A 22747-nucleotide genomic window follows, 5' to 3' on the forward strand; every position below is an offset into this window, starting at 1 on the left:
ACTCAAAAGTCTGTGGCTAGTCATTTTTAATCCAGCTTTGTCCCTTAAGTAGTGCAATATATTAAAAACCAACGGAAAATATGAAAGGTGGTCAAAAGGAAATAGCCAAATATGTCTGAACAGAAAAGAGAGGTGGGAGGTTGAGTATGTGGTGATGGTGGGGAGGATGGGGAGGGAACTCACTTTGCCCTGGCTCGTTTCTTTGGAGACGGCGCTCCTGCTCTGAGAGGCAGATGACACCTGGGGAGACAACCCTGGGTCAACAACAACACCTCATAACAAAACACAGGGAGAGGGGAAGGTGCAGGAGGAGGTGCAAAGAATTATGTATGAGGGCGGAGGATGAACGAGGAGGAGAAAGGTACTAAGCTCAGAGAATGGGTAAAGTGGTAGTAAATGAACATGCAGGAGTAAGAATTGTCAAACCAAGCAAATTAACAGAACCAAAGACAATGAGAAAGAAGATGCAGAAATGTATGGACTGTAGCTGGTGAGCTCAATGTACTAACAACTTTGTGCATTATGCTTACATGTTGATAGCTGGTCATATTTACAGTATAGATTAAGTGGTGTGTATACGGTTTATTATTTCAAGAGAAGAGCTTCAGAAAGACGTTTATAGAGTGTGGAAGTGAGTGAACAACAGGAAGCCAGTGTCACATGTTAAATAGGGCTAGAGGCTAAACTTTCAGCTTATTTGAGGGGTGGCCAGTTTCAGAAAATACAAGCTATTGAAAGCAAAACACCCACCTAGAGGTGTGAAAGCTGCAGATGAAGCCACAATAGGACCTACCTTCCCTCCTCCAGGCTGGTACTTCATGTTGTCGGTAGAGCCAATCTTAGAGCGGACGTTACGGATGTCAGAGGCCGGTGCTGTGCTGGGGCGAGCTGTGACCCTAGAGGTGGTGGCGGCGGTTATGGTTGAGGAAGTGGCCCGGGGGGCTCGGGGCACCATTGGTTTCTTCTCTGGTACTGTACCAGTGGTGGAGGAGGTTGTGGCCGGTTTGGCTGCTGTGGTTCGAGTGCGAGAGGCAGTGGTGGAGGAAGCAGTGCTGCGGGTGGTGCTGGTGGTGGTCTTGGGCTTTGTAGAGTCAACTGGGAGAGAGAAAGAGGAAAGTTATCCATAGCTTTATAGTGTTAATTACAGGAAAGTAAACACAAAAACGAAAGGGGAGTAAAAGAGAGCTAGAAAGCAGACCAGAGATACTAAAAGATAGACTAACAGTCATAGGGGGATCATCTTCTTTCATCCACATATATTTTAACATTGGACTTACACCAGTCTTTTGAAAGCTCTGCCTTGCTTTTGTATATTTGAGAAAACAATGTAAATGTAAGTATCTCAGCCACTAACAAATGCCTGGGGGTCACTTATAAAGTCATTCCTTCCTCCAACCTTCTACAGTCACATTGTGTTGAAATATACCCTTCCATGTCTTGGTAACAAACAGCTTACACTTTTATCTCTTGGTGGTTTGAGTGAATACATTTCAGCATCCTTCATGCTAAGCCACGTTGCGCTTAAAATCTGTCAATTCAATTCACTTTGCTATATGTCAGCTTTTTCTTTAAAGTGCTGCATGCTGAACCATGTGCCCAGCTGTCAATCCTCCCTGAGAGCCTTTGCTATATCTCCAGCTCCTGTTAAGACATGTTTAATTGAGAAAATCCTCCCGCTGTATCAGCAGGAGCTGCAAACTCCTGTCAACAGCAAATGGACAGTAATCCACAGACTGCTGTGGTGAAGGTTTTTAACTCTCCAGGGCCTTTCAGCAATAACGCCTCTCTCTCCACGAGCCTGCCCAGCATTGTCATGCTTGGACAGTGTGTGTTGCAGTGTCACAGTCCTGCTGACAGCTCTCCTGTTGCCAAAATGTAAACTAATCTGTCGACAGGAGGAGTAAAGCTGTAACTGTATGGGAAGAGAGAGAGGGGAGGCAAAACTGAGGAAAAGATTACAGAATAGCAGAGTGCAGAAAAAAAGAGGAAGAAAGAGGACAGAAATATATGCAAAGAGCAAATGCACAGGTGGAAGCACAGCACTGCAGTGCCAGGTCAGACAGTAGTCGGAAATAATGGCACCAGGATTTCATAAAATACTAAATTCTAGCTATTATTAAAATAATTTCCCTGGCTGTGGCTATGTAAAATGTTTCTGTAAAACCTGAGTAACAGAAGCTACACATTTTGGGACTTGTGTCTGATGTGAGAATCAGACTGGCACTTGCATTTATCCTATCTGACAAGTGAAGGGAGTGCTGTAATACCTGTCGAAGTCTTCAGAGTGCTGGGCTTTTTCTCCTCTCCTGACTTGCTGTCTGTCTTGGAGGCTGAAACACAGATGGTGAGTGTTTAGTTGCAAGCATTGAGAGCTATAAAAAATACCAATCATCAAAAACGTGTGTGTTTGAGTGTGTGTGTGTGTGTACAATTATATCTCTGTGTGAGCATGTCTGTCGTACCCAAAGGCTTTTTGGCTGCAGTGGTAGTAATGGTGCGAGTAGATGCCGTTGTGCGCGCTGATGTAGCAGTTTTACTGGCTGCTGTGGTAGCAGTTCCATTTTTGGTGGCAGCAGTGGAGCCTGTTGAGGTGGCAGTGCTGGCCTTTGGAACGAGGGGGCGCTTCTCTGTGGTTGTCTGAGGAGAGGAAGAATAATTAACACCGGAGATGTCAGGTGAGGAGAGAACGAAAAGATTGATGAATGAAGGCAAACATGCTACAAATCAAAGAAAACCATCATCAACAAATCAAATGCTAACGTGGGTCATAATACATCTTGTGTATGACTGGCTGCTGTCATCAGCTCAGGCAAATGTTCAGTGACTTCACCGAGAAATTCAGGTCAAAGATGTTTGCCCCAATGTGTGTAACATGTAGACGCTCTTTGATGATTGCACATTCAGCAGCACATTTCCCCCTCATAACCCCTACGATGATGCCACGCTCCACATACTGCTGAGCCATCCAGCAACAAGCTGGCCATACTGAACTGAGTCACTCTGCACCCCTGGGCGCTGAGAGGCCAAATAAAGGCTGTTCATTTATAGGTTGTGGTATCACGCTGGTTGCAGTTAAGAAGGCTGATGAGCAGAGCCAAACGGAATCTGGGGGATTTCTTTTAATAGTTTTCAGCCGTGATCCAGAATTTAAATCCACAGAATTTAGCAGACTGTTTTTCTGCTTGGGATAGAGTTTTATTTTAATGTTTTAACTCTAGAAATCTTTAAAATCTACAAAACATTGTGCAGATTTTTGCATCCACAGATTCCCTGTGGCCCTGCTGATGAGTCTTTTAAGAGAATAGAGCATAAATAAGTGACATAAGGTAATCAATGACACTGAAGGACTTGCAAACAAAAATGTCCATTTTTAGAGATTTGTCCTTGTAGCAGACAAGACCTGCAGCCAAAGTTGTATGATATTGATCCTGTGACACTGATCTCATCAGGCAAGTGTTAACATGGCATGAAAAAGTTGACCCACAGTTCTAATCTTTAATAAATGTTCACCTTTATTGTAGACTTTGAAGTGTAAATAGAAACATGAAACATAGGGTGAGAGGGAGGGGTTAGACATGTAACAATCCTTCCCCATCCCCCCAGGAAATGAACCGAGAATGTTGCATTTATGTGGTATGTATCTTAACCACTACGTCACCTGGATGTCACATTGGCAGTATATGGACATTTCAATAAAAACATAAAGGGGAAAAATGAACAACAAATGTGCTTTGCAACATCAATCACTTTGTAATTACACATTTTACAAAGGGTTGAAGAGTTAAAGTAATATAATAAGCTTTATTAATGATTAATAGATAATTTACTAATGTTCCAGAAAACCAAAAAACCACAAGGTAAGTATCTGTTCTGGAGCTTTTAGTCGTACCACATGCTTTTCCTCAGCAGATGAATTTTGCCCAGTGTACATTTCCATTTCTTTGTGCACTTTATGGACTTCTCAACCATTCTTACCAAGGTCCATTTATTAGCTGTACTGGAACATTTAAATCCAGATTCAAATCTATCTATTTGTTTCTGCGGTTGGACTACAAATGCAGCTTATACTGCAGACCCTAAAGCCGCATCCAAAATTCATCAGAGTGTTATAATACACGACTGTGAGTCTGTGAATGCTAAAAGGCACTGAGACCAGATGGTCAGGAAAGAGATTTTTTTCAGCCCCAAAATAATAACAGCTAGACATTTAACCCTTGTCTTGTCTTCCCGTCGACCATGCAACTTTTAGTTTTCTGGGTCAAAATTTAAAATAAAAATGAAAAAAAGAAATCCTGTTTTTATCACTTTTCTCGTAGTTCTTTGTCACTTCAATTCAAATTCAATTGTTTTTACCATGTTTTTGAAACATTATTTGACATTTCTGTCACTTTTTTCAACGTTTTGTCTCTTTTTTCCAAAGTTCTGTCACTTTTTCTAATGTCTTAGTAAATCTTTTTCCGTCAGGATTTAGAAAGCATCATAGCACAGAGATGGCACTGGTGAAAATTACTAACAACCTTCTAACTGCTTCAGACAAAGGACTTGCCTCCTACTTGTCTTGTCTGCATTCAACACTATTACCATACCATCCTGTTACAGATACTGGAACATTTAGTTGGCATTAAAGGAATCGTACTAAGCTGGTTTAAGTCCAATTTCTCTGATCGATCTCAATTTGTTGTTGTTAACGATGAATCCTCCAGGCACGCTAAAGTTAGCCATGGCGTTCCACAAGGCTCAGTGCTTGGACCAATTCTATTCAACTTATATATGCTTCCTCTAGGCAATATTATTAGGAAACACTCAATTAACTTTCACTGTTATGTGGATGACACGCAATTATACCTATCAATCAAGCCAGACGAAACCAGTCAGTTAGCTAAACTTCAAGCATGCATTAAAGATATAAAATCATGGATGACCTACAATTTTCTTGTGTGCATCCATGTCCCAGAAATGCTTGTTACTAACTTAGCTCTGGGGAGCTTATTCCCCGGAATCCTCATGTTTTTTTGCCCAGCAGTTTTCCTTGGATTAGGGTTGCACCTAAATTATGGTTGCAGCTGTCGCCGTGTCCTGCTATGCCCTGCTACGCTCTGCAGTGCCCTGCTATTTCCTGCTATGCCCTGCTACGCCCTGCTATGCCCTCCTATGTCCTGCTATGCCCTGCAGTGACCTGCCACACCTTGCTAGACCCTGTAATGCCCTGCTACGCCATAAACTACAACAACTACTATTTCTAGTCATAGTTCCATTATCTTTATTGTGACTATTATTTCCACATCCAAACCGGCACCGTCAGACACCGCCTACCAAGAGCCTGGGTCTGCCGAGGTTTCTTCCTAAAAGGAAGTTTTCCTCACCAACAAAGGTTTCTCCCTAAAAGGAAGTTTTTCCTTGCCACTGTCACACTAAATACTTGCTCTTGGGGGAATTATTGGAAGTGTTGGGTCTTTGTAAATTATAGAGTGTGGTCTAGACCTACTCTATCTTTCAAGTGTCTTGAGATAACTCTTGTTATGATTTGATACTATAAATAAAATTGAACTGAACCCATCGGATGAAGTGTCTATAAAATCCTTGTTCTGTATAACTGAGCATTCTGCAACCTTTGACAGACGTCGTGACAGCTGAAACTCACCTTGGCTCTGACATCACGTGCATTGGTGGTGGTGGAGGAGGATGCAGGGCGGCTGGTAGAAGGGGTGGAGGATGCAGGGCGGCTGGTATAGGTGGTGGAGGATGCAGGGTGGCTGGTAGAAGTGGTGGAGGGACGCTTTGGACCAGCAGCGGCTGTGGATGGTGCCTTTGCTGTGGTAGTTTTTTTGTCTAAGATGGAGGTGGTGGTGGTGGAGGATGTGGGGCGCTTAGTAGGGGCTGTGACTGAACCACCGGCAGCTGCGGTACTCGGACGTGTTTTAGCAGCAGCACTCGGTTTGGTCGCCACGGCAGCCGGCTGCGACGCAGGACCGAGACATACAGGAGCGATGGAGGGCAAAATAAGGAGGGAAAGCAAAGGAAAGAAAAAATAAGGAAAATGGATGATAACGCCTAAGTTAAGCGGCATTATAATCATAAATCATATAAGAAAAAGTAAAGTGAAATAATAGTAGTAAATAGTAGTAAAATAATAATTAGCATTGGAATCATTGTTTATGACTTCAAATAGGTCTGAACAAGGTGTAATGCACAATACACTAGCCATAAAGAAAGTAGTAGCAGAAGCTTTAGCAGGATGCATGATGAATGGCTTACTTCTTCATTTAAATTCACCCTCAAAATCTAACATGTCACACAACATTGTGCTTTATTCCCCAAATGTTTTTAGCTATAGTCCCTCAATCAAGTTGATATCTGAGATTGATTGCTTTTACACAGTTCATCAATTTGTCGTTACAAGGGCAATGTTAATTACTATAAATAAAAGAATACAAGTCATAATAATCATTATAACCATCTTTTTAACTGGGGTGTAAAACATTTTTTGAGTGAAAACCAAACAAAAAAGCATTAGGACAAAAAAAAAAAATCTAAGTGTTTGATGAATCAAAATCTGATTGCAGTAAAAGATTTGAGTTTGTTCAAATAAAGTGCAAATAGTAAAAATAGTCATTATGTAAGATTAGGTTCATATGTGTATGTCAATCGTAACTGGGGTGGCTGTAAGTTGTTGAGCAGTCTGACAGGGGTCAAGAATCTCTTGATTTGTATAAAAAGTTAATGAATGCTAGATAACATTATAGTTATAATCATATATCTTCAGTAGCTTTAAATCCATTTATAAAAGTTACTGTAAAATTGTAAAAGCCAATAAAGATATATCTTAATTCTTGCCCAACACTGTCATTTTTATTTGTCTTATAAATATGCGCACTTGATGGACTGTAACTAGGGGTGCAAGGGATCACAAAACTCACGGTTCGGATTGGATCACGGTTTTGAGTCGTGGATCGGTTACATTTTTGGATCGGCACAAAAAAGGGGGGAATTTAAATGATTTATTAAAAATTTAGTAACAATAACCTTTAACAACAATAACTTCTTTCACCAGTTAAATGACAAAGGCAGATGAGAAAAGGGTATTTCACAATAACTTTAAACAAAGTTTACCAAGTAAACGCGAGGTTTCAAGTAAATGCAACATTCACGTCTGTTGTTTTTCCAACAACAGCAGTGACCAGAGTGCTAGTTTGTGTCTTTTAGCTCATAGCTTTAGCGACAGACTGTTGTACGTCCTGCTGTTGGAATCCTCTTCAGTGAAATACAGTCACACGTTTACACTGTTTAGCTGTCAGCGTGTTTAATCCAGCTACTAGTTAACGGTAACGTTAGGCTAACATCAACGTTACCTGCTGCCAAGTGTACCGTTAGTGTTAACTAGCGTGACATGCAGCGATGCTTCTGTTGCCTCTAACGTCTGTTTCGGAGCATCAGAGAGTAGCACAGGCATTTAAGTGGCACCGAAATGAGAGATTTATCAGCCTACGTTAAGTAACAGCGACAGTAAAAAGGTATTTCACACTTTTATTATGGTTAAACTTTGCAATTGATCAACGGCTCACATGCAAATCCAAACCGTGAGTGTTGATCCGTACGGACCGCGTATCAACTGTGGTCCGTTACACCACTAACCGTAAGATACAGTATCTAAAGAAACAGGAAACAACCTCAGACACCACGCTGATGATGGCAAGGCAGCTGAAAAAGTTTGGGAAATAAAGCATTATTGGAACCGGAGTTGTGCAAGGTGTTAAATGTTGATGATCTATTGAAGCTCACACTGGAACGAACCTCACAGTGTGTCCCTTCTTAAAACTAGAGATTAAAACCTGTCCTACAATACAGCTTGCTTTTTTTTGGGGCGCATTTTAGGCCTTTATATTGACAGGACAGCTGAAGACATGAAAGGGAGAGAGGGGGGACGACATGCAGCAAAGGGCCACCGGTCGGAGTCGAACCCGGGCCCACTGCGTCGAGGATATATGGGCCGCTCTACCAACTGAGCTATCCGGGTGCCCACGAAGAAACAAAATTAAACATTTAACTTACCTTTATTTTCAGGTGTGAAATGGGCACGAGTCGTACATTATAACACAAGTTTTAGTCTGATGTGATACTAATAAAATAGTCCCATCCATGTTGGTTTTCAGTGTAGATTCTATAGAGCCTAGCATTATGTTATGTGTGTATAGAAAAACATACAATAAGTCCTACCTTGGTCTTCTTGTCTGCACCTGCCGGGTCTCTGCTCAGTGGGGCACTGCTTCCATTGGTTGCAGGTTTTGATTTTTTGGCCTTCTCTCCTCCATCTGCTTTTGCAGCCTTGTCCTTCTTGTCATCCTTTTTCTCCACAACTTTTTTGTCGACCCGCATTTTGTCCTGCTTCTCGTCCTTATCGCTCTTCTGCGTTGGTTTGTCCGCCGGCTCCTCAGGGGGTTTCTCCGCCTCGTCCTCTTTCTCCGTCTTCTTGGCTTCGTCTGTGTCAGCCTTTTCTTTCTTGGCGTCTTCCACCTCTGGTGTCATCTTTGTCTCCGTGTCAGCCTTCTTTTCCAGCTTGTCATAACTGGTGTCCGGCTTGACGGGTGTCGGCTGTTGCTCTGGGGTCTTTTCTTCTTTGTCCATGCGCTGCTCTTCGCCATCCTTCTTCTCAGTTTTCTCAAGCTTCTCTGTTTTTTCTTCAATTTTGGACTTTTCATTTTTCTCCACTTTTTCCACATTCTCTGTTTTCTCCACTTTGCTCCCTTCTTCTTCTGTTATCTCCACTTTTTCTACTTTCCCGGTCTTGCCTGCTGTATCTGTCTTCAGCAATTTATCAGGTGATTCTTCTGCCTTTTTCATGCTATCCTCTTTTTCTGTCTTCTGCTGCATTGACTCCACTTTCTCTGTCTCTTTCTCCTTTTCTGTCTGTTCCTCTGTCACCTTCACTTTGGCTGCCTCTTTCTCCTCTTTAACTTTTTCTGCATCTTTCACCTCTTTCTCGTTCTCCTTCTCTTTCACCTTTTCTGCCTCTTTCTCCTTCTCTTTTTGTGTCTCTGTCTGCTTTTCCTTCTCCATCTCTTTCTCTACCTTGGCTGGAGTCTCACTGATTGCAAATTCCACCTTCACACTCTTCTGCTCAGCTTTATCCAGAGGGTCAAACAGGTCCACCTTCTTTACACTGTCCTCCAGTTTCTCCTCCTCCTTCTCTGCCTTCTCCATCTTGTCGGATTTTACTGGAAAGAAAGGTGATTTGAATTAGAAATCAATATATCAATATATATATATTTATTATAAATAATAGGCCTCTAACACAAAGTTACCATCAGCAGGAATCCCAAGGACTCACTTGGTGCCACAGCAAGCTCAATACAGCCAAAACCCAAAAAATCATCCTTGACTTATCCAACCCTAATCTCCCATAAATATCTCAGGTTAACCCATAACCATCATGGTCTTATTTTTTATTTGTCAGAACACATTCAGTATAAGCAACACATGTTTCCATCCACGTTTTTATGCTCATTTTCAACTTGAACTGATCAACACAGAGTACAGAGGAAGTCAGTACAGCAAATTATATACTTAAGGCATAGTTTGTGAAATAAGTGGAATATTTCAGATCTGCTTCACTGATGTGAATGAAGACATAATACTATGAGTCTGGATGACGTTGCTGCTCTGCTAAACCAAAATATAACGCAATATAAACAACGCAAAAAGAATATAGTTAACATATCTCTTGTGTTGAATCACTGAATGAAACCTTTGCATCATCTGACCTCAGGTGGTGATGACCTAACAGTGGGTCAAGCTGAGCACGGTCAGAGCAACTGACTCTAGCTGCGTCCCAGTTTAGGAGCTGGATCCTCTGATGGCCACATTGTGAAAATGAATGCAACGTAACAGATTCAAAAGCAGTGTATCCTGTGCAGCCTTCACATTCCACAATCCATTGTAAGATAAGATCGATTTTATTGTCCCGAAACAAATTTTTCTTGGACAAACAACCAATAGACAGATGTGCTGTCAGTTGCAGGAAGAGTATTCTATGAACAAGGACAAACACATGGTCTACTTCTGTAGCCACACACAGCCAACACTTTGTGTTACTTCTATTTGAGGGATAATCATGATTTAGGTTTGGACCTACAGTGCCCATGATCTGGAGGCTTTGGGGGATGTAAACAGGAAGTATAATGTTGCCATAGATTCAGTTACTGAGGGAGTTACTATCTGGGCTGCAACTTAAGTCCTATTTTTTTTTTGTTTACGTTTGAGCAAATTGGCACAGTTAAAAGAATGCTGAAATTAGCTAGCAGCGTTTTTGGAGTAGATATTGGGAGATTTATCAGAAATAAATCTTTTAACAATGAAAGTAAAAAATATGTGTGTCATGTCTGTGTGTTCCGATTGTACTGAGCTATGAAGAGACCCAAACGGAATGTGTAGATTTATTTTTCAGCTGTGATCCAGAATGAAACCCTGCAATGGTTTTGCTTGGGATGGAGCTGTATTAGCAGTCTTTTAAATAAGCATTAGAGTTGTATCTAACAAAAATCGGCAGAAGTGTCGTCGGAATTCTGCGGCTGCAGATTCCGTGTGGGCCTGGTAATGACTCAACACTCATGCGGCAATCAGGCTCTCAGGGTTCATTTGCCTCCATGAGCGGTTTGTCACAGCCACAGCTGCTGCTCCAACTGTGGAATGTGTTAATAAGTGGGTCAAATCAACAATCAAAAGTACATTTCTAACATTCTATTGTTTTTAGAACAGTGACTCTGAAGCGTGATTTATGCTTCTGCATGAAATCTAAGCCGTGGCTACGTATGGAGGTACATTGAGACACGGACCCTACGCCAGACCCTACGCCAGACCCTACGCCAGACCCTACGCCAGACCCTACGCCAGACCCTACGCCAGACCCTACGCTGTAGCCTGACGTGCACCTCTCGAAAAAATCTAACTACACGTCGCAGCGACGCACATCCCTCGGTCGTGGCTTGGTAGCGTTGCATTTCCCCCCTACTTATTTCCTGGTTCTCCTTCTCCATAAACAAGATCCAGATTTGAGATTTGCTCTTCAAGTCAGTCTGGCCAAGAGCCCATTCAAACCCATTTCCAATGTCCCCAAAATCCAGGGACCAATCACAACCGCTGAGGCGGGCTTTACACCAATCACAACCGTTGAGGCGGGCTTTACGCAACGACGATAGCGCAGCGACGGCGAGCAGCTTTTTGTTTACATTCAACATCACGGCTACCGGAGCCGTGCTTCACGTGCTCAGCCATGACCAGCGACCGGCAGGTCAGTCTGACGGTCAACGCTACAATTAACTGACAACAGAAGTTATACGAGTTACAGTTCTCAAGGACGCACGCGCACACGGACGCCACAGCACGGCCTCTTTTTCCTTTCTTCTCCGCCGTGTGTGGCGCGTACCCGCTCGCGGTGTGAAGCGCGTGTCGCCACTATTCTCCCAGATGTAGGGAACCTCGGGAATTAACCTGCAACATGTCAGTCAGCTGTTTGGAAATTCTTCAGTGTGTGTGCAGAGCATAACAAGTTTGCAATATGCAACACCTGCAAGGAGAAAGTAGGGCGCGGAGGGACGACACCAAAAACCAAAATCACATCATTTTTTTAGTTGTGAAAAGCGTCACCCTGATCGTTGGTCTGATTGGTTGAAGGATTATCCAATGGTTGGTCTGATTGGTTGAAGGACTATCCAATGGTTGGTCTGATTGGTTGAAGGACTATCCAATGCTCCCAGAGGCATTTGAGCGGCGTCCGTTGGTGACGCCCTTTTGGAAATGAACTGTCAATGAACCTTTCCCAGCCCCCCTCTCAGTTACAGCTGAGAAGGGTCTGGTGTCAGCCTGGCTAACACACAGCCATGCCGGCCCTGCTATTAGATCGACGCACACACCAACGCACAAGGATAAACATCAGGCCAGTTACGTAGGCTAAAGCTGGCGAAAGCTCTGCGAGGAGCTTCCGCAGAACCATAAATCAAGCTTTACCTCATGCAACCCCTTTGCCTCATGTCTCTCCCTCTGCCCCCCCCAACTTTTCCTCTAAGTATGTTAGCTCAAGTTTAGCAAGGAAAAAGTCTGTAAACAGTGATTGATGTTTACAACTGCCAGTTTTGCAAATGGATTGACCATTCACCTGTTCTTCTTTTCCTAAACAGTCTTACCAATCAGGTGTATTTACAACATGCATGTTTCTTGCCCTGTCAGACGTTTGTTTTTTTCCAGATCTAAGCTACTAACTTGGTGACTATACAATTTCATTACCAACAGGAATGATGGCCAAATCGTTGAAAATAAGACCGACGTATGAAATTGGAATTCATTCACATTCATTGTATCATAATGGTGCTGATCAACTGGCTTATTGGCTTTTCCTTTCAGCTTTAATAACCTCTGGTTTCTCTTCCCGGCGTTATTATCTACTGTACCAAACAGGACAAGGGACAAACAAACAAAAAAGGGACAACGGAAATCAGTGCAAGGTGTTTGATTGGCACAGCAACTCTTCACCAAATCTTGACCTGCTGCACGTTTTGAAGTTCATTTTACAGAAAACAAATCAAGATTTGATTCTCACTCCCACTTTTGGTACACTAATCAGAGAAATCACGTCAGAGGACTAAGACTTGAGAACATGATGATAAAAGAAAGCAAAGACAGAGAGGGTTTCTTTCATTCCAATGCTTAAGAGTCAGCGTGGGAAATATTGATTAGCAGATTTCGAAGTGAGTGGGTGGACGGAAAGAAAGCAAGTAGAAAGACAAATATAAAGGGAACACAGAGGTGAAAAACAGAAGAACTGGTTAGGAATGGTAACACCTTCCCTTTCTTATCCGTTTTTTTGTTCATTGTTTACAATGGTCCCATGCCAATAATGACCTATAAAAAAGGGACTGAAAGAGAAGGAGGACAACATGGGAAGGAAAGGAGGGAACAAGACAAGGAAAACGAGGCGTAAAGCACAATGAAATGACATTGCAAGCTTACAAAATACACAGCGACCCCAAACCTGGAACAGTGATATACATCAGACCAAACAGAGAGAACACAAATAGGTGACTATATACAAGAAAAAAAACTGACCTAAATAAAAGGAGACATGGCTGTGACAAGACAAAGGAAAAGGGAACAGGAGAAATGGGATCAAACTAAATAAACAAACAAGGCCTTCGTTGTCTTAACTGTAAACAATGAGAGACTCAAGAGATCAACTTGATCCTCTAATTAGGGCAGAAATCTGATATGTGCCAGAGCTGTGGAAAGCCCGGTGAAAATGGCTTCATTTAATCAAACAGCAGGAGGTGAAACCCAACCTACCCACTCTGAAACTCCCTGTGTGACTCCTTCACAATGCTCTCTTTTTTTTTTCCTTTTACTCGTTTGCAGCGGTCCTTTGTCCATTTCCCACTTTTTCTTTACTTCTTAATCTTGTTATTAAAAACACTGCCACCGAGGTTGGATCACAGCAGATGGAAAGAAACATCCCGTATTCGTTCTTTCTCTCTGTTTTGCACACAATCCCGCAGCCTCAGTTCTTACCAGATAAATGTTGACCCGAGGCCTGTACTACGAAGCAGGATCAACATGCCCTGGATTGATTTCAGTTCCCCGACTTCACCTAACCTAACAACCGCAGTCCTGCATGAGCTGTGTCACGACGGTGGTTAACAACTAGTTCAATCCACCCACGGTTTCCCAATCCAGGGACCGCGTTCACATAAAAGAGGCGGAGTTTGCACACCGTGACCGATCACAAACGAGCCGCATATTTTACATAAAGTGCTGCTCATAATTTTATGAACCCATGCTTAAGTTGACTAAAAAGAGGAATAAAAAAACATCTTTTGGAAATTGAGCTTAATGCCTTAATTAAAAAAATGAGGAAAAATCCAACCTTTAAGGACACCCATTTTCTTTGAAAATGAATAATGTATTGTAAAAAAATTCATTACATTACACGTCATTTAGCTGACGCTTTCATCCAAAGCGACTTACAATTGCTATATATGTCAGAGGTTGCACACCTCTGGAGAAACTAGGGGTTAAGTGTCTTTTTCAGGGAGACATTGGTTAATGTATCGCAGTGGGAATCAAACCCTGGTCACCCACACCAAAGGCATGTGTCATATCCACTGCTCCATCACAACCCGCCTTCGCCATACATAGAGATTGGCATGGTTTTATTTCAGTTAGCCTAATAGCTGGTTTGATTTGCATTGAGAGATGATCTTATGGAAAGTACCCCATGCCAAGCTCTAGGTATGGTGAAGGGTATGTGATGATGTGGGCGGGGGGGGCTATTTTAATTCCAAAGGCCAAGGGAACTTTATCAGGATGCATAGTATCCTGGATCCATGAAAATAAAAATCTGCCTGCCTCTATGGGAATTTACCATATGGGTGTACTTACTTATGCCCCCTGTATTTTAAGGAAGAACATTTATTTGTATTTATGATACATTATTCATTCACAAAGAAAATTGGTGTTCTCAAAGGTTGGATATTTCCTAATTTTTTTCAATTAAGGCATTAAGATCAATTTCCAAAAGATGATTTTTTTTATTCCTCTTTTTAGTCAACTTTAGCATGGGTTCCCATACTGATGAGCAGCACTGTAAGAACAACAAATTATAATTCTACATAAATATGAAGAACACAGCCACGGTTTTACAGGCAAAACGCAATACAGTTGCTGCTTCCTAAACTTATGAAAAAAGAAAGATATATTTGAAAAAAGGCATGTCTGACGTTTGTAAAGCAATAATTGGGATTTAATAATTTGCATGACATACATATGCATATACTCAAGAATCTACACTGGTCTCTTCAGACTTTTTGCATTACACTGACCTATGATGTTCCGTTCATGAAGGACTTACCTTACCAATGAAGCTACTTAAAGGTTCAGTAGATAACTTTTAGCAAAATAACTTCTAATAACTCACATTTGCTGAAAAAGTAGCACATGAGAAAGATAATCGTGAAAAATCATGTTCATCTGCCTCCCTAGTGTTCCTAATGGCATTTGCAAGTTTTTACCACGACCATAGATCAACAACCAATCAGAGCGGAGAGTCACTAACGCAGTGTTTCATGAACTGCAATCAAACAGTCAAACTAGGCAGCACTGATAAAAAAATGTATCAACATTCTGTTACTTTATTGGATAGTTCTCACCTCAAATGTTTACAAAAACATATTTTTGTGTACTGTTTAGCTGTAAAATGAGAAAGTTTGTGACCAAGTTGAGTCAAAACCAAGCAGAAGCGGAGCAAACATTTTCATTTCACAGCTAAACAGTACACTGAAATATGTTTGTGAAAACATTTCAGGTGAGAAAAAGGTAACAGAATCTTGATTTATATTTGATCAGCGCTGCCTAGTTTATCAGTTTGATCAAAATTCACGAGCGCTCGATGGTGTTTTAAGCCCCCAACGTCGACTTGCAGGCGACACTGGGGGCTTAAAACACCAACCACCTTCATGAGGTCATGAAGGTGTCATTGACACCGTGTTCAAGACTCCTCGGCTCGGATTGGTTGTTTTTCTTATGCTATTAGAAGAACCAGGTTGCTGCATAGGAATATCAATATGATCTGATTCATGTTGTACTGTTTTTTTATGAGAGTTAACAAGTGAAGCTTTAGGTGAAAAGCAATTAAAGAAAAGTTTATTTTGTATCATCCTTAAGGAATCTAAAGCAAATAAACAGAGGTTAAAATTAATTTCTGATCAATGAGGTCTCCATTCTTAATGAACCATTCAGAACCAAATTTTGAGGCCTCCATTTGGCTCCTCCAGGGAATCATGTAAGTCAGCTTTTACAGAAGCCATCTCATTAAAACCCTGTCAATCTTTTGCTGCGTTGCTCCACAACACTTGGAGCTCTCTGGCTGAGTGGATTATATCAGCCTTGACAAGAGTACAGTATGTGAAGTGAAAGCTACACTACATCAGTGCCCTAACAGAGTGGAGAGTGGACATTGTGGCTTTATGTCCTATCTCTAGGGTGAGACTCTGTTTGGCTGTCTAATGAAGGCTCACTGGCAGCTCAGTGATGAGTTACAGCAGTCAAATGTAAGACTTTTTAAGACCTTTTGTACTTTAAGGACACTTTTTACTGTATTGGATTTTTTTTCTTCATATAATTTAATATAATTTGGATTGTTACTAACATGCCCACAGGTTGTCAACACACTGTGCATATATTGACATAGACAGAGAAAGATGACTTGAGTGTTTCAAGGATATAAGAAACATGCTGATTGCATGCACGCCACAGTTCTGTCACAAAATGTTACGATATTGTAGAATAAAAAACAAACCACCTTATATATATGCTTTGAATTTTGACATTGCAACTCCCACTATGCTTTGGGAGAAGCTAACAGTGCCATTAAGTTAGTGCATTAGTTATGAGACCCATTTTTAGCCTTAAATAGAATATTACATCATATATATACTACATTGTGGCAAATCTGCACCATGGAAAGTCATTCTGCTTTAGGTGCTAACAATTCATGATAGTAACCATGACAAAACAAGAATCAACTTTACTTTCACTTTTGATACCCAAGAAAATCTTCAAATGCGATTTTTATAAAGGCAACATCTGAAGTTAGAAGGTGCATATTTTTTTTACTTGAATTCTAAATTTATGAAAGTTCATACTCAGTGAACATTGTAAAATCTGCTATCACTGGAAAGTAGTATGTGCCAAGTCTGTATATTCTAGTTTGATTGAGTTAGCTAAAAGGTGCCGAAATATAGACACGTGAATGCAAAAAGACATACAGATTCATACTGACAGACATATACACAGAAAAAAATGATATGCCCACACAAAGACAAACAAGTACGCAAACAAATGCACACACAGCTACTCTATATCGCTTTAACAACCATTAGTAAAAGCAAACACATGACCATGTTCCAAAGCAATTTACTACAACTGAACACAGGGCTGCTGCTGGAAAGAACCTTCTCCCGACGGAACATTATGTGACAATTATGTGCTTGATTCTGAGAGTGAAGGCGGCTGAAAATCTGCCTGAAACCAGGAAATATCACGAGACAGAAATAATTTGACATGACAGAAGATCTACTAACTCCAGGCATATGTTTAGCGTGGGTTTTGCTTTGTGTCTGTTGAAATTGAAGCTGATGGACCAAATCTGATCTCTTTTAGTTTCATTTATTTTAACCTTTCTTTTGAAATCAGTGGGATCTCTGCATTATGCAATACTTATATATATTCTTTTATATTCTGATGTATCCTTCTTTCTTTGGCTATCTTCCCTTGATCATTCCATATATTATTATGCCCTCCTATTCTGTTCAAGCATGATTCACCTAAACCTATACTTCCTGTTTTCCATCATTAATCTGCATCTCTCCCCCTCTTCCCCCCCATTTATTACCCCACCCAATCCTCTTTCTCCTTTTTAAATATGCTTCTCATTATTTCCAACAACCTCTCTAGAGAGATGGAGCTAAGACAAAGCTATAGTATACTGCACATTTGCAACACACGATAAAGCTGCATGCATTGCCCACAAAATATCGTTTTTTGGAAAACGTTATCTCCTAAACAGGTTTTGCTTTTCAAGTAACCAAACAGTCATGCATTTCTTTCATTTATCTAGTGTGGACATCAAAGTTTTTTACTAGTGCTGTCAGTTAAACGTGTTATTAACGGCGTTAACGCAAACCCATTTTAACGGCGTCAATTTTTTTATCGTGAGATTAACGTTCTTTTTGGCCTAGCAAACTTTGTAGTTTTTTTCACATGCTGTTGCAACAACTAGTAATGTTAGAAAAACTACAACACCACACCGGATCTAGCTACACACTTGTTTGGGCTCGCGAGCCGGCCAAAGAGTAGTAGGCTAACTTTACGTTTTGAGTGGATGACGAGCGCAAGGCACCGAAATGGATGCCAATAAGATTCTGAATGGAAAGTTTATTTAAAAAAAGTTGCCAAATGGTTCCATTGACAAGACCAAAGTGATCTGTGTGTTTTGTCATTGTGAACTGAGCTGTCAAACCAGCACGTCCAGTCTGAAATACCACTTGATGGCCGAGCACGCAGCTGATGGCCGAGCACGCAGCTGACGGCCGAGCACGCAGCTGACGGCCGAGCATGCAGCTGACGGCCGAGCACGCACGGCCGAGCACGCAGCTGACGGCCGAGCACGCAGCTGACGGCCGAGCACGCAGCTGACGGCCGAGCACGCAGCTGACGGCCGAGCACGCAGCTGACGGCCGAGCACGCAGCTGACGGCCCAGCACGCAGCTGACGGCCCAGCACGCAGCTGACGGCCCAGCACGCAGCTGACGGCCCAGCACGCAGCTGACGGCCCAGCACGCAGCTGACGGCCGAGCACGCAGCTGACGGCCGAGCACGCAGCTGACGGCCGAGCACGCAGCTGACGGCCGAGCACGCAGCTGACGGCCGAGCACGCAGCTGACGGCCAACAATGGATGACTTCAGACAGAAGCACATGGATACCACAACTAAGAACAAACTTACTGTGAATGGCTGCTCCAAGTGAGAATGTTAGTGTGAAATTGAACACTACAGTATATACCAATGCCAACATTTGCATTAAGCAAGCCGATCCACTTTTCCATGTTGATAAGAGCATTAAAATGAGAAAAAATAATAAGACAAGATAAATCAAGGGACATTTAAAATAGATAAAAATGTGCGATTAATTGAGTTAACAATGACATTAATGCGATTAATCGCGATTAAATATTTTAATCGTTTGACAGCACTATTTTTTAATCAACAAAAGGAGCAACAGAAATATTTCCATGACCTTGGTAGGAAAGCAAACAGATGCAAACATACAACACAAAGCCTGTGCCTCGATGACTCGGTGCCATACTCCTGTTTAGACTTCAGGGGGCAGAAAATAAAGATCACTGCCCCTTTAATACTCCAGTGGCCAGGCTGACAGCAGCCCCTGCCACCCTCAGCTTTGCGGCAGAAGGCGAAAACAACCCTGGTGTGCGAGCAAAGAGGAAAAGAAAGTGACATACAAAAGGGGAAGAGACAAAAATTGGGAGACAGACACAAAGGGAAAAAAAAGATGGTCATCACTATACTGGGCCGCACTTCCCAGTCACTGACCCCATTTTGGCTCAGAGGCAGTCATCATCAGACATGACCGTCACCGTCTTCACCAAGAATCTAATGAGCATTCAGAGCAACAGGAAGACAGGCAAAAAAAGAAAGCGACAGCATTGTAGACAAACAGAAAATAAGGGAAAGCATGGAGAATGAGAGAAAATGAGGTTGGACAAAGACATCCATCAGCTATAATGAGCTGGGTTACCCTGACCCTTTATCTACAGTATATGTCAGCTGGAGAGTCAGCTACTATACAATCTCATGCTGCAAGCTTGCAGTATTGTGCTGCAACACACATTTGTATGCATATGAACAGACACACTCAGTAGCATATGAATATAGCCACCTGTGTCCACAAATGCAAAAAACTAAGACAATATATCTGCTGTCCCAGTATTTACACACTTTAACTTTATCTATTCACACACTCTGTACAGTTTGTGGCTGATCTGTATCTAAAATTGGCATGCGTTCTTTGACCAACACAACGAGACAGATAATACCATCGTGGAATGTCAAGTAGTCTGCTGGGGGCTGATCTGTTGCTGTCGACTTCTCTCAGCTTTTCATTATTTCTCTTTCCCTCTCTATCTCTCCAGCTGTCTGACAATCCTCTTTTCAGTCTGCCGCTGAAGCTATGCCTAACCCCAAGCCATTTGCAAGCTTAGACCAGACAACCAAGTCTGGTTCGAAACTGAAACTGACAATAAAGGAAACGTTCGAACAATCAACGAACAATCACTGCCTTTATCAATAGCTCAATACACCCGCAATCTACACACATCTATGCAACTGGAGAGCACACAAAAGATATTTTTAATAGTCCTCCCTTAGTAGTCCTCAGTGAGAAGGGTAGTAGTATTGAGATGCTATTTGAATAATGACTCATTAGGGTTGCTTGTAACAAGACATCTTTTCTGTTTGTGCTTGACTCTAGCTCACAAATCCACCAAACAGAAGACAACACTTGATCAATACATCATCTTTCCTATTAGACCTTCCTAATTCCCTGCCTGCATGCTGCACCCATTTTAACTCTTCAGCACCAAACCCCTTCAATTAAATTGCCACACCACTTTTTGGGTTGGGTGACAGCAGTCTGTGAAAGTTATACATAGCGCTATCCTGCAAGCAGATATGTGGGCAGAAAAAGCTTAACCTACAAACTCAGTTTCTCTAAGTTAACATGCTTGCCAGTCAGACTTTGACAGTTTGTGAACAAACAGTTAAAAGGGGGAAACTGCACACATGACTCCACCTACCATCCAGTGTGAAGAAGGGGTTAATACTGGAGTTCAAGCCAAGGCTGGTAAAGCTACCAGTGGCAAGGTCACCATCAATGTCCCATGTCGATTTGTTGCCAGGTCCAAATTCTACACCTGCACTAGTGTCGACTTTAGTATCTGCTTTATTGCCGTCAAACTCAGCATCTTTAGCCATGTCCGATTTGCGACCAGTTTCCCCATCACTGTCAGAGTCTACAGGCAGAACAGAGCTGGTATTCCCGCTGCTGAGCCCCTTAGGGCTGAGGGTCACTGAAAGCACAATGCCACCTGGATCCTTTTCCACCTTAAAGCCTTCCACTGGGGCCTCTAGTGGTGACAGAGGGAAGCCAGCATTGCTGTCCTTAAGCAGTGGGAACGGGGAGAGGCAGAGTTGTGGTTCAGGTGGGGTTTGCCGCAGATCGATGTGTGTGGTGCCAGCTGCAGAGAGGGTGACCGGCGCGGTCTGGGGCTGATCTTCCGCGACGGTAAGTGAGCGCTTCATGGAGTGTGGTGAGCGACGTAGACCACCCAGCTGGTCCAGTTCGGCCTCATCTCCACCTGGGTATTTATCAGGCAGCTCTAGACCGGTTGGTACCGATAGGTGGGAACATTCAGACATTGCACGGCGCATAGCCTGCCTCTGCTGCTGAGCTCGCCCCATAAAACAGGGCTCCAACTCCTGCTCTTCTTCTATCTCTTCCTCCTCGCTGTTGTCCCCCGAAGAGCCTTCGGATAACTGTCGGGCCCCCAGGGCTGCCCCGGCTCCGGCCAAAACCTCATCGCCTCTCTCCAAGTGATTGTCATTGACAACTCCAATGACGCAGTAGTTAGGAGCCACCTGAGGCATGGCGACCTTTGGGCTGGACTCAGCAAAACAGGAGTTGTTCCATGGTTCAGATGGCGAGTCTCCATCTACTGGGGATGCCTCCTTCAGTGAGGCTCCCACTGAGTGTGAAGGCATGGCACTAGTGGGTGATGACAGCTCCATATGCCTGGCTGGGGATCCAGGAACTGGGGGCAAAGAGACCCCGCTAGTAACCCCACATCCCAGGGCAGACGGTAGTCTGCCTGGGGAAGCTGGGGAGGGAGATGGGGAGGAGGACAGAGGGCTGTCGGGGCTTTCCCCTGCGCTGCCCAGTGATGCGTTACCCAGTGAGGTGCTTCCAGAGATGCTCCCAATCCTGCCCGGCACCTTCAACTCTGCATCCATTCTGCCCCTGCCGGGCTGCTCAAAGAAGCACAGCTTGTCTTCATCTGTGAGTCCAGTCGGTGCCAGAGCCCCACTACCTACCACCAGGCCCCTCGGGTTGCCCATGTCCATGCCTGTGGGAGGCTGCCAATCCCAGCTCTGAGCCGGCACAGCGGACGTTAGAGACGGCACCTTACACAGCTCACTGTACTCTGAGAAAGGAGTGGCAGGCTGCTGATTAGAGAGAGAAGACATGCTGTCTCTCCTTTCTATTCTCTCCCCCTTTCTTTGTTTCACAGTCTGTCTTTGTCTCAGTCTCAGGTGTTTAAAGGTAATCTTCACCACTTCTGTTCCCTTCTCTCCCTCTTTCCTTTGTTGTCTTGCACTGTTGTTCCTTTTCGTTCAATCACTCAGGCGCACTCTGTGTGTATGCGTGGAGTCTCTCGTGCTGTGCCTCTGCTCCTAACTCAAACACACACTGAGGGTGAACAGGATGTGTAGATTGCTCCCTCGTTCGCTCCCTCTTTCTCTCTCTCTCTCTCTCTCTCTGGTTCTCTCACTGATTATCACAGTGGTCATGTGACCCAGTTGTGGTTGCCAATTGGCTGCTGCCAGTTCCAAGATCACACCCACTGTGGTGGAGTGAGTAAGCCCCCTCCCCTCTAGCTGTCTCTTTCTCTCCGCATTTTTCTCCCCTCAACACCTTTCTTTCTCTTGTTCTGTCTCATGGCAAAAAGCACAACGTACACACACACACACACACACACACACACACACACACACACACACACACACACAGGAATGTCTTCCCCCCAGGGAGGATTGAGTGAGGACTGAAGCAGGCGCTTCGGGGGGAAAGTGGCTTTGAACTCAAGACCTCCCCATAGCATACCGCTCCACACATCGCTGATGCCCTCCAGAGCAATGCAATGAATTTCTATCTGAACCTGTTAATACACTTTTTCCCTTTGCTTTACACACCTTCTCTGTACTCCATTAGCTCATCTTTCTGTCTGACCAAATGCTGTGCTCTGTATAAAATATAAAACGATGTAGGCTCAAATCTTAAAGCCTGGGATCTAGTCTACTACCTCTCTAGGAGTGCAAACAAGTACATGGAGTTGTATGTACAGTTGAATGACAA

General features: G+C 43.0%; 1 protein-coding gene across 4 annotated transcripts in view; it reads right to left on the bottom strand.

The window, feature by feature from the left end:
- Positions 1-22747, bottom strand: part of LOC114548933 (microtubule-associated protein 4) — a 136856-nt gene that overhangs the window by 11645 nt on the left and 102464 nt on the right. For all 4 annotated transcript variants that reach the window (XM_028568955.1, XM_028568957.1, XM_028568956.1 and 1 more), the window contains 6 exons: positions 8215-9212; positions 5642-5956; positions 2463-2637; positions 2268-2330; positions 794-1095; positions 184-240 (listed from right to left, as the gene is read on the bottom strand). In XM_028568955.1, coding sequence (XP_028424756.1) covers positions 184-240; positions 794-1095; positions 2268-2330; positions 2463-2637; positions 5642-5956; positions 8215-9212 — 1910 coding nt within the window. The remainder of the gene's footprint in view (positions 1-183; positions 241-793; positions 1096-2267; positions 2331-2462; positions 2638-5641; positions 5957-8214; positions 9213-22747) is intronic.

The sequence above is a fragment of the Perca flavescens genome, chromosome 22 (genome assembly GCF_004354835.1).
Source record: "Perca flavescens isolate YP-PL-M2 chromosome 22, PFLA_1.0, whole genome shotgun sequence".
NCBI lineage: Eukaryota > Metazoa > Chordata > Actinopteri > Perciformes > Percidae > Perca > Perca flavescens.